The following is a 13,234-nucleotide window of genomic DNA, read 5'->3' as shown; positions in this document are numbered from 1 at the left end:
AGGGTAAGTAATGGTCATGGAGAGAAAGGAAAAGAGAAGGAAGGCAATAGAAGGGGACTGAAGTAAAGGAGAAGGAATAGAGAAAAAAGAAGAGTACTGGAAGAAGAGGAAAGAAAAAAAGGAGCTGTTGGAGAGGAGTAGGAAAAGGAGTAGAGAAAAACGAAAAGGAATGGAGAAAAAGGAGTAGAGAACAAGGAAAAGGAGTAGAGCAAGAGGAAAAGGATTAGAGTAAAAGGAAAGGAGGTGAAGCAAGAGAAAAAAGTAGAGCAAGACAAAAAGAATAGGACCAAGAGGAAAAGGACTAGAGCAAGACGAAAAGGAGTACAGCAAGAGTAAAAGGATTAAGGCAAGAGGAAAAGGATTAGAGCACGAGAAAATAGATTACAGCAAGAGGAAAGGATGTAGAACAAGAGGAGAGGGTGTAGAGCAAGAGAAAAAGAGTGGTGGGAGATGAAAAGAATTTGAGCAAGAGGAAAAGAAGAAGAGCAAGACGAAAACTAGTAGAGCACAACAAAAAGGAGTAGAAGATGAAAAGAAACAGAGCAAGAAAAAACGGTACAGCAGAACGAAAAGAATTATACCAAGACGAGAATGATTAGGGCAAGGGGAAAAAGTGTAGAACAAGAGAAAAAAGCATAGAGCAAGACGAAAAGAATTAGAGCAAGAGGGAAGGGAGTAAAGCAATACGAAGAAGAGTAGAGCAAGACAAAAAGGAGTAGAGCAAGTGAAAAGAGTATAGGAAGAGGAAAAGGGGTAGAAGAAGAGCAAGGAATAGAACAAGAGGGAAAGGAGCAGCACAAGAGGCAATGGAAGAGAAACAAGAGGAAAAGAAGTAGAAAAAGAAGAAAAGGGATAGAAGAAGAGGAAAAGGAGTAGAAGAAGAGGAAAAGGAGAAGAGAAAAAGTAAAAAGACTGGAGGAAAAGGTGAATAGAAGGCTGAAATCCTGATGTGAGAAAAGTTACGAAGACTTGATGAGATCTGGTAGAAAGGATAAATATTATGGTTTATTTTATTCTTTTCAAAACGGCTTACTCTCCTGTAAAAACACTTAGCATTTTAATTTGAAAATACATCCTGTGATCATCATCCAGCTACAGTAAGGTCTACGAGACAAGAAAATAAAACCAAATATGCAATTCTGCTTGCATCAAAATTAAAATCTGTTCTAAGAGGAAACAATAGCTCACCCACAGGGATACTGAGAAACAACATTTTCAATGGTTATGAGGCGTGAACATCATGCACAAAAAGGCTAATCCCATTGTGGGCATGTGACTAACTATCCATGTGTGCTATCCCACATACATTCATATCCATCTAACAGTGCTTAAAAGTACATGCAAAAATATTTAAAGCCAAAATAATCTAAGAAATAGCATCAAAAAATCTGAAATTAGTTACTGTATTTTGGAATACAATTGGTACGCTTCTGTGAAGTGATGATGTATTGTGTAAAAATACTGTGATTATGGCATTAAGTCTGAAAAAATATTAAATCTTAAAATCATTCAAAAATCCATGCAGTACAGTATTTTTATAAGTGTAACATTATTATAGACCTGAAGGAGGGTCCACAACACCACCTTGTGCCAGTTAAGAGATAGTGTACAACATTTCATTTTTGTTATGTAACCTGTAAAAATGAAGACCAAGAACATAGTGCATGGATTGAAAAAGTTCATTAGCCCGATTACAATTCTGGGTGAAAGGATACAAATAATACGATTTGCTGATGACTTTGCTATCCTCAATGAAAGTGAACAAGAATTAGAGGACTTGTTGAATGAAATAGCTAGTCTACCAAACATATAATATGGATTGAGCGTATACCGCAGATAGAAGCAAAGAATGTGGAGTAGAAGAAATGAGATGAGCGATTAAACTTAACATCAGAATGCGTGACTAAAAAGCAAACGACGTGAAGGTGCTTTACCATGTTGGAAGCCAAATAACAGTTGAATGAGAAAGCAAGAAGCACAAAAAAAGGACACTAGCACAAGCAAAGAGAGCTTTTCTGGCCAAAAGAAGACTACTAGTATCATAGACTTTAATTTGAGGAAGAAATTTGTTACGATGTGTTTCTGGAGCACAGCATAGTATGGAAGAGGATCATGGATTGAGGGAAAATCGGGAACAAAGAAAATTGAAGAGTTTGAGAAGTGGTACTATAGAAGAATGTTGAACATGAGGTGGACTGATAGGAGAAGAAATGAGAAGATTCTCCGAGAGAGACATGTGCAAAACATTGACAAGAAGAAGGGACAGGATGATAGGACATGTTTTAAGAAATCAGAAAATAACTTCCACTGTACTAAAGCAGCCGTAGAGGGTAGAAACTGTAATGGGAGACAGAGATCAGGATATATCAAACGAACAATTGAGGACGCAAGTGATACTGTGAAATAAAGGGGCTGGCTGGGGAAGTCGTGACGTGACGCATTATGCCTGTCACGAAACTGGTGATTAATAAAAAGAAGCTACTTGAATCGAATCTTAACAGCTGAGAACTGAAACTTGACTGTGTCGTCTCCCCTGTTTGAAAAGCAATGTTGCAGCCATGCCAGCTGGACTGCAGAATTTGTAAGTCCAGTTTAAGCAGGTCCCAACTTCTGAGGAGAACATCTTTTCAACCTTGAAATTTCACACTTTTTCACTCTCATCGGGCAGAAATTGGCATGTCTCTTTTTCGACTCATGGATTTGGATACGTATGTGAACATTTTAGCATGCTCTAGTTTTTGGACACTACTGTAATCGAGAAACTTCATCGTAGATGACCATCAGCTGTTTATTTTTATGCTAACTACTACCGGTTTCGATCAGCAGACCATACTAAGCCAAAGCAAAGTGTAACCAGCTTGCCACTACATATTTGACGTGAAGTAATCTCCAACAGACACAGATATGTAGGAAACGCACAAAAGACGATCATACGTTTGGTAAGAGTCACAGATGTGTAGGAGTCACACAAAAGTCGTTCATACATTTGGTGATCGTCTTGTGTGCGTCACCTACATATCTGTGTCTTTTTGAGATTATTGTAACAGGAATTAAATTGAAGTTTTTTTTTTTTTTAATTTTGTAGTGACAAGCTGGTTACGCTTTGCTTCGGCTTGATAATGGTCTGCTGATCGAAATCGGTAGCGCTGAGCACAAAAATACATAATAATAAACTGGCGATTGTCATCTACAATGAAGTTTACAAATTATTTGACAGCTGTTAAGCCCAACCTCATAACAAATCTACTATAATCGTTCTACCGCGTGAAACTGAAACTTGCGTTGGCAATCCTTGACGGGTCTTCTTTGCCCACAGCCAAACGGTTAAAATACATGCTAAAGGAGAAAAGATCTGTCCTTGTGGTGATTGGGAACACATACACTGTGGTGACTGAGGTCGTGGGATACCTCCTAGTATTGTGTAGGACTTCCTTTCGCCCACTGTATTGCAGCAGTTCAACATGGCACGGTCTCAATAGGTCGTTGGAAGTCCGCTGCAGAAACAGTGAGCTATGCTGCCTCTACAGACGTCCATAATCGCGAAAATGTTTCCAGTAAAGGATGTTGTGCGTCAACTGACCTCTCGGTTGTGTCCCATAAATGTTCAGAGGGATTCATGTCGGGCCCGAATTGTCCAGAACGTTTTTCAAACCAACAAAGAGCAAATGTGGCCCAGTGTCATAACATCGTTGTTTGTGAACATAAAGTTAGTGAATGGCTGCAGGTGGCCTCCACGTAGTCGACCATAACCATTTACAGTCAATGATCAGTTCAGTTGGACCAGAGGGCCCAGTCCATTCCATGTAAACACAGCCCACACCATTCTGGATCCAACACCAACTTGCACAGTGCCTTGTTAACGACTTGGGTTCATGGTTTCGTGGGCTCTGCACCACACTCGAATCCTATCATCAGCTCTTACCAAACGAAATCGGGACTCATCTGGCCAGGCCATGGTTTTCCAGTTATATAGGCTCCAACCGATATGGTCACGAGCCCAGGAGGGGCGCTGCAGGCGATGTCGTGTTGTTATCAAATGCCCTAGGTCTGTCTTACGCTGCCACAGCCCTTTAACGCCATATTTCGCCGCACTGTATTAACGGATACGTTAGTCATACGTTCAACCTTGATTCCTCCGGTTATTTCACGCAGTGTTGCATGTCTGTTAGCACTGACAACCCTACGTAAAAGCCATTGTTCTCAGTCGTTAAGTGAACGCCGTCGGCTACTGCGTTGGCTGTGGTGAGAGGTAATACCTGAAATTTGGTATTCTCGACACACTCTTGACACTATCAGTCTCGGAATATTGAATTCCCTAACGATTTCCGAAAGTGAATATACCATGCGTCTTGCTCCAAGTACCATTCCGTGGTCCTAGTGCCGCCGTAATCACGGCGGAAAACGTGTAACAAGAAGTACCAGACTACAAATGACAGCTCTGCTGCTGTTGCGTGGCAGGGACACATGGGCCCCTGTTGTGCGATGGAGTCCAAGGGTGAGAGCTATGCCTCCAAGGTGGCGAGTGGTCGGACGTTGTCCTGACTTCATGATGATGTCCTTGCAGTCGGCTGGGACGGTGTCTTCCTGACGCATTTGCGATTTATTGGTCGCGAAGCAGGTGGGGCCACCTGGTTGCGTTAAGTTATTGCACTCGGTGACCCAGTGCTCGGAGGAGCGGATTTGTGGATTGAGCGTACTTCTCATAGAAGAGCCGTGCAGCCTGGCCGAACCTATCACAGACAGTAGGTATGTTTGAGACCCGGTTGAGGTCGACTGACGAGAAGTCCTGAGGCAGGTGAGTGCAGCGCCAGCCGTAGGATCCGGTTCTGGAGCCGTCGTAGTCGTCCGACGTGGGTCGCTGCAGCATTGCCCCAAACCACAGCGGCGTAGTCAATGCACGGGCGTATAAGAATGATGTAACGCGCAACACCCAATTCAGGTGGTAGCGGATTTAGGAAGGGGTATAGCTGTTTCATTCTACCCCTGACCTTTCTGACGACATCGTCAACATGCTGTCGCCATGTGAGTCCTCTGTCCAGCGTCACACCCAGGTACTTAGCTGTAGGGCCCCAAGGTACGGCAGTTCCCCGGATGATGATCTGCGGGAGGTCGGCTGGGACATGCTTCTTTGTGATGAGTAGGGCTTGCGTCTTAGCCCCATTGAAGCTAAGGCTCCACCTTCTCGTCCACTGACTAAGTGTGTCAGCTGCTGCCTGCATGCGGCGCTGGAGCAGAGCTGCATCCATACTCCGTGTGTACAGCGCCGTATCGTCTGCATAGAGCGCGAGGTGGCCCCTTTCCATCCGGGGCATGACAGCAGTGTAGAGGATGTAGAGTGTGGGGCCAAGGACGGAGCCTTGGGGAACTCCGGCCCTGACCAGACGAAGCGTCGACAGGTCGTCCGTGCGTACATGGAGGCTTCTGTCGGCGAGGTAGGATTTCAAGAGACGGACATTCGGCAGGGGCACGCCGAGGTCCAGGAGTTTGTAAAGAAGCCCCTCATGCCCTACAGAACCGAACGCGCGCGAGACATCCAGGAAGATAGCCCCAAAGTACTCCCGATGCTCGATGGCATCAAGGGCGTCTTCAACGAGATGTCTTCGCGTGGCCTGGGCGAAAACCACATTGTTCGTCCGGCAGGAGATGTTCGTCCTGGATGTGGCGCAGGGGGCGTCGGAGATATAGTCGCTCAAAGACCTTGCTGACCGCTGGCAGCAAAAAATGACAGCTCTGCCAATGCACTGCCCTTTTATACCTTCTATAAGCGGTACTATCGCCATCTGTACATGTGCATGTGTATATCGCTATCTCATGACTTTTGACAAAACAGTGTATAATGCTGTCACGTTCACCTTGGGCTATAGTTTCTCATAGGAATCCGCGTTCCTCGGTGTCGACATTGTTCCTTACAGCACCTCGAAAGATATGAAGAAGCGACTATTTCGGCGAACACTGTCAAAACGGCCGCAGCGTCATGGAAACGCTGTAATTTTTGATAAACGACCAAACAAACCGAAACTAAGAAGCGCTTATGAATCCAAAGTGTTTCCCTTGTCATTCAGTGATTTCAAATGTGTAGTAAAGAAAGAACATGAGGACACTGAAATGATAATTCAGCGTCAAATAGCTGCGGGGGATTGGGAGGCTGTAGTATAAGAGCAAATAGAAGAACAGTTTGCGGTAGAATAATGGGCTAGGTACCAGCAATGAGACAGAAGAAAGAGTAATCGAGTTGTAAAATAAATCCAGCTAGTATAGCGAATAGACTGTTCCAAAATCACAGTGAAACACTGTTCCAAAATCACAGTGGGATGAAGTATGCTTGTAAACGGCCTGGAGACACTGAAAAATCCCACTTGGGCTACATTACGCTGAGACAGACTCCAAAATCAGATAGCGCATTATAAGAAGTACACAGGAGCAGATATAAAATCAGATTACAATTTAGTAATGGTGATGAGCAGGCTGAATTTTAAGAGAATTATCCAGAAGAATAAATGTGGAAGTAAGTGGGATAAAGAACACAGATGAGGTGCTTTTGAAGCGTTCTATGACTGTAAATAATGCGATAATTAATACCAGAGTAGACATCTGTAAAAAGGGGAATAACAGAAGTTAGATGGGTAAACGTAGGTGCAAAGAAAATAACTACCAAGAAGCTTTGGGTAGCAGAAGAAACCCTTGAAGTGATCGACAAAAGTAAGAAACAGAAAAATGTTTGGGAGAAGACAGGAATACTGCAATTTAAAACACTAAGGAATGAAATAAATAGGAAGTGCATGGAAGCTAAAGCGGAATGATCACAGGAAAAATGTGTAGAAATCGAAAGAGGAATGATCGTCGGAAGAACAGGTTTAGCATACAGTTAGTCAAAACAGCCTTCGATGAAATCAAAAGCAAAGGCGGAAACATTAAGAGGCCATCCTAGCGCAAGACTGGAAATGGTCAAACATTAATGCACGATTACAGACAGCACTCAGTACCGCCGAGCCTTGGTTGGTACGACGGCGTGTTAAAGTAAACGTCGACAGGTACGAGGCTGTTCTGTTCGCACGAAAACCAAAACACTTGCTCAAACACCAAAACTGCAGAAAAATAACACTGCACATACACCCAATACGTTTTTGTGAGAAAGTCACATACCTTGGTATCTGGGTGGGCCAGAAACTTATATGGGGGGACCACATAGAATACGTAACCAACGGAGCAAACGCGACGCTCAAGCAGCGTTACCCCATGCCCATCAGACAAAGCAGGCTCAATAGGAGGGTGTCGAGCTCCATGTACACGACACTAAGTAGACTATTACACCAATGATGACGTATGCGACTCCAGTTTGGGGATACGCAGCTCCAACACGTCTGCGCCGCCCGGAGATCATACAGAACAAAGTGCTCAGTATCGTAAGCAATGCTCCACGATACACACACACACATTGCAGACCTTTACAGAGAATACCGCCTTGAGATTCTCAAGGAGGTATCCAAAAAACTTGCCACTCGATCGTACAAGAAAATGAGATACTCGAACAATCCTTTCATCCTTAACTTGAGTAACTACGATCACAACCACAGGTGGAAAAACACTACTACAGTTAACCGCCCATGGATAACAGAAACACACAAAGAAGAGAAATACTGGTGAACCCCTACAGCACAGTGAAATTAACTAGCACCATCAGATATAAACTAGCCGACCAAACAGCAACGCAGGGAAGCCGTATTGCACACTAAATGTCAACAAACTCAACCAAAATCCTTACACAATGATCAATTGATGACCAATCGACCACATATATAGCAACCTTGCCATGTTACAGATAGAGACGCTGTAGCTGGCCCAGGAGACTTCGCAGGTGTCCAGCCCAGCAGTACCCCTCCTCGAAAGGACTGACACTCTTTACGACGACCTAACTTATGACAACGGTACCGAACATTGTGCGATACCCAAAACTAACAACAACCCTACTGTCGCATAATCTGTTGCAGATAGCAAGAAAGCACTACTGCCCTTACTATCCGACCAGACTATCGCGGAGGTTTTTTTCCCTTGGCGTCTGCCCTGACACGTTTTTTCCTCTGCCCTAGAAACCTCTACTCTTCGTTCGCTTTTCGCCCAGTACCTATCTCCTCGATGCGATCATGGTAGTGGGTATTCCTGCCCAGACGCACGGGTAACATCCCGACCCCATATCCCGTGAAGTCCTCGACTAGTAACTAACAAATACGGAGATGACAATAGATTATTTGTGATGGTCACACGTCGGTGTAGGCGCAGAGGGGCTCCACCTCCAAGGCAGAGAAATTCCGATGTTAAACGCATGGAAAGAGGAGACAGGTGGAAGAATATATTGATGGCCTCTATGAGTGGGAGAAATTGCTTGCTGAAGTGACAGACGAAGGAATGTGACTCAATATGAAATTTATAGGGAATCGAGTATTACAGTTTAACAGAGCTTTGGAAGACGTAAGATCACATTCCTTCGGAATTTGTAAAAGCACTGGGGGAAGTGGCAATCAAACGTGGTTTATAGAGTCTATGAGACTCGGATGATACCATCAGAATTTCGGAAAAGTATCATGCATACAATCCTGGATAGAGGAAAAGCAGATAAGTGCAAATACCGTCGTACAAACAGCTGCCGGCCAGGGTGGCCGAGCCGTTCTAGGCGCTACAGTCTGCAACCGCGCGACCACTACGGTCGCAGGTTCGAATCCTGCCTCGAGCGTGGATGTGTGTGAAGTCCTTAGGTCAGTTAGGTTTAAGTAGTTCTAAGTTCTAGGGGACTGATGACCTCAGAAGTTAAGTCCCATAGTGCTCAGAGCCATTTGAACCATTTTGAACAAACAGCTTAAAAGCTCATGCACCAAAGTTGCTAGTAAGAATAATATTCTAAAGAATGCAAAAGATAATTGACAATCCGTTAGATGACCACCATTTTCGATTTAGAAAAGGTAAATCGGCCAGAGAGGTATTTCTGAGATTGAAATTATTAATCGAAGCAACGCTTAAGGAAAACAGTTACTCGGTCATAGGACTCGCGGATTAACAAAAGTGTTTGACAATGTAAAACGATGCAAGGCGTTTGAAATTCTGAGTAAAATTGGAGTAAGCATAGGTACGACTATATTCAGAATGTACAATAACGAATGGAGAACAAGAACGAAATGCTCGGATTAAAAAGGGGTATAAGCCAACAAGGAAGCAGTCTTTCACCACTACTGATCAATCCATCCTTCGAGGAAGAATGACGCTAATAAAAGAAAGCTTCAGGAGTGGAATTAAAATTCAGGATGGAAGGATATCTATGATATGTTTCCTTGGTGACATTGTACCCTTAGTGAAAATGGAGAAGAATTACAGGACGTGCTGAATGGAATGAATAGTCTAATGATAAAGAACATGAGCTGAGGGTAAACCGACGACAGACGAAAATAATAAGTAGCAGAAATGACATTAGCTGAAAACTTAACATAAAAATAAGTGACTGAAAAGTAGGTGAAGTGAATTTTACTATCAAGCAACACAAGTAAGACAAAGCAAGGAGGACGTAAAAATCTGGCTAGCGCAGGCGAAGAGGGCATTCCTGGCCAAAGGCAGTCTACTGGTACGAAAAATCGACCTTTATTTGAGGAACAAATTTCTAAGAACACATTATTGGAGCACAGCCTTGGATGGTAGTCGTACGTGAACTGTGGGAAAACCGGGAAAGATGAGAATCCAAGTTTGAGATGTTGTGCTATACCAGGTGAACTGATAAAAAATGAGGAGGTTTTTCACAGAATTGGCGAGGAAAGGAATATCTAGAAAACACTGACAAGAAGAAGGGACAGGGAGATATGACATCTGCTAAGACACCAGGGAATAATTTCCATGGTTCAAGAGGGAGCTGCAGAGAGTAAAAACAGTGGGAAGACAGAGACTGAAATTATTGAACAATAAAATTAGGACGTAGGAAATGAAGAGGTAAGCCGAGTACAGCACGCCAACTAGGCAACTGAGCACCAAACAATGAAAAGCTTCTTGCCTCACTATAGCGAGGTAAAAATTTAATAAGGCACAATAAGAAAGTAAACAGTTATCATCACACTCTCTCGTATTGTTTAGTGGATTTTTTGAGATGGAAGATAAGAAGCAGGTAGGTGAAATTTAACTTGGGTCTACGTCTTGGTAACAGGAAACTAAACCCTGTCTCAGCGAGAAAAGTTGCGGCCCGCGGTCTTTTAATGAAATGAGAAGAACCAAAGTAATGGAATCAGTAATATATTAAGATATTATGTCGAACTATATACATTTCTGTATGGTTTATCGGTTTACGGAAATTCCAAGGACGCGAAGGGAATTAATACATTATGAAATTTGTGGCGAATCGAGGATGTTCAAATGGCTCTGAGCACTATGGGACTTAACTTCTGAGGTCATCAGTCCCCTAGAACTTAGAACAGCTTAAACCTAACTAACCTAAGGACATCACACACATCCACGGCCGAGGCAGGATTCGAACCTGCGACCGTAGCGGTCGCGCGGTTCCAGACTGTAGCGCCTAGAACCGCTCGTCCACTCCGGCCGGCAATCGAGGATGTAGAACTTTCTGTGACATAATACTCGTTAGAAAACATGAAGCACGTTTGGCTACAAACCTGCAGATAAATCGCTAACTTGAAGAGGAAGACGGCACGACCTGAAATTTCTGAGATATGTTCAGTGCTATAACCGCCTGGGGGGTGGGGGGGGGGGGGGTTGGGTTGTTTGGGGGGAGACCAAACAGCGAGGTCATCGGTCTCATCGGATTAGGGAAGGATGGGGAAGGAAGTCGGCCGTGCCCTTTCAAAGGAACCATCCTGGCATTTGCCTGGAGCGATTTAGGGAAATCACGGAAAACCTAAATCAGGCTGGCCGGACGCGGGATTGAACCGTCGTCCTCCCGAATGCGAGTCCAGTGTGCTAACCACTGCGCCACCTCGCTCGGTAACCGCCTGGGGAAACTCAGTTTAGACTTTATCTGAGAACTCACCCTGTGTAGAGAAGTTGATCGACTTCGTCCACTTTTCTACCGAGTTTGGTGGCGGAAGAGGCGTCCCAGTCGATGGAGAGTTCCAGGACTGCTTCCGTGTCTTGGTCGGAGGCAGTGATTTGTGCTATGACCTTACCTTTCTCAGGTACCTCGGTCACATTAGTAATGGATGGCTCCTGTAACAATCAAAGAACAGCCACGTCAGTTTCGCTTAATTCAGGTACTCTAAAAAGCTCTGAAACACCGGACAGTCAAAAGTAACAGGAAAACTAAAAAGTAAGTAATTCATAAAGTACACTGGTGTGTAAAACTTAAGAACGAAAGTAACTTTCGCTTGTTCTGTCACTTCCAAATAACATAGCTCTATGAAACTTTGACCATACTCAGAAAGAACTGGTACAGTATAATACAGAAGGTAGTTCAAACAAATACGAAATGACGCGAACAGAAAATATACTTGTATTCAGAGACAGTAATTACACTGTCCGCCCCCGGTAGCTGATTTATCCTCTAAATTAAATTACGTGGCGCAAGCCCTGCCAATGCCGAGGGAAGTGGCGAACAGGATTTTGGCTGCTTTTGGCCACTTCGTCAGCCGCGGCCACATTTTCAAAGTCAAGTACCAAACGTTGACTCTACCGACTGACAAAGTGGATTCAATCTCACAGACGTGTACAATGAAGCACAAGCATTGTACGTCTGTAAAACATATAAACTGTGGAAGCGCTCAGTCAATAGTGTAGCCGCATTTCTATTAAATGAAATAGCACTGGCCAGCCAGGACGCCCCAATAGACGTTCACCACATTCCAAATGAACTTTACCACCTAAAAAATTTCTTCGTAGAATATAGCTACATTAGACTGGGAACACCCGAGAAAGATATCATCAAAGTCAAGAAAATATACCAAAACTTAATGAACTTTCAGACGAAAAACATCATAGAACAAAAATACGTCGGTCACTCATGGCATGATATCTGGAGAAATATACACCACCCGCATTTATCAATAAAAGTGCGGTCATTGTGGTACTATTCTGTGAATAGGAAATTTCCAACGAACTCCAGACTACATTCCATTCGTCTGGCTGATTCCCCTTTGTGTACCACTTGCAACCTAATTGACACAAATGAACATCAATTTGTCTGTGGAAATGCAAATAATATATGGTTGTCAATAAAAAAAAAATAGCAGCTATGCAGAGAAAATCGCCGTATTTGATAATGCCAACGTGCCTTTTATACCCGGAAGAAGAGCTATACCCCACATGGAAGAAAAATGCCGTCAGCTGGTTGAAGGGACACGCGGTATTTTACCTGCTGTCCAGTGAAGAAAGGAGCGAAGGAGATTTTTGGACGTACATCTCCGACCAGCATCACGAGCTACTACGCATGAATAATTATTATGATACATACGCCAACTTCCTCAAAAGAACAGTCATGTGAACTCCATTTTCGATGATGCGATTGAGAACATGAAGAAACGAGAGACAATTTGATCTTTGAAAAACAAATACAATCAAGCGACGAACATCACTATCTGGTTTAGACTTGGATTTTTTCTAGAATGTCAAGGAACCTGTAATTAATTTTAGTTTGTTTTATTACTTTTAAATGTCAGTTGAATATTATGTACCACTGTGGAATGTTATGACCAATGAAATTAAAAAAAAGTGGTCAGCGCGACTGAATGTCAATCGTAGGGGCCCGGGTTCGATTCCCGGCTGGGTATGAGATTTTTCTCCACTCACGGACTGGGTGTTGTGTTGTGCTAATCATCATCATTTCATCCCCATCGACATGCAAGTTGCCGAAGTGGCGTCAAATCGAAAGACTTGCACCCGGCAAACGGTCTACCCGACGGGGGTGGGGGTGGGGAGGGGGTCCTAGTCACACGACATTTACGTATTTATCTGTCACACTGAAGTCACCGCGATTTGTGATGATCCCCTGGACATAACAAAAGGCGGGAAATCTTTCTCAACAGCGTGTGTGATCACCACGGAAGGCAACGCATACTCTACAACGTGCAAACATTGGGGCCACAAGGCTGATAAGGTGTTCTTGTCCTAGGGCGTTCCATTCTTCCACCAGCACGATTGTCAACTGTTGGGCAGCCGTTGGTGTATGTGAGCGTACTGCAATACGTCTTCACAATGCATCTCATACGGGCTCTCGATGGGTTTTACGCCGAAGCTAACGGGCAGACCAGTCAATTTG

The 13,234-nt window shown here is 43.8% G+C and overlaps 1 protein-coding gene across 1 annotated transcript in view; it reads right to left on the bottom strand.

The window, feature by feature from the left end:
• The window catches only part of LOC126416943 (cadherin-23-like), a 597,779-nt gene that overhangs the window by 250,223 nt on the left and 334,322 nt on the right, over positions 1-13,234 (bottom strand). Inside the window, exon 13 of the mRNA XM_050084822.1 lies at positions 11,015-11,190. Within this exon, the coding sequence (XP_049940779.1) occupies positions 11,015-11,190 (176 nt within the window). The remainder of the gene's footprint in view (positions 1-11,014; positions 11,191-13,234) is intronic.

The sequence above is a fragment of the Schistocerca serialis genome, chromosome 8, assembly GCF_023864345.2.
Source record: "Schistocerca serialis cubense isolate TAMUIC-IGC-003099 chromosome 8, iqSchSeri2.2, whole genome shotgun sequence".
In the NCBI taxonomy this organism is placed as follows: domain Eukaryota; kingdom Metazoa; phylum Arthropoda; class Insecta; order Orthoptera; family Acrididae; genus Schistocerca; species Schistocerca serialis.
Note: the sequence above shows the minus strand (reverse complement) of the source record. Positions and strands in the feature narration are given on the sequence as shown.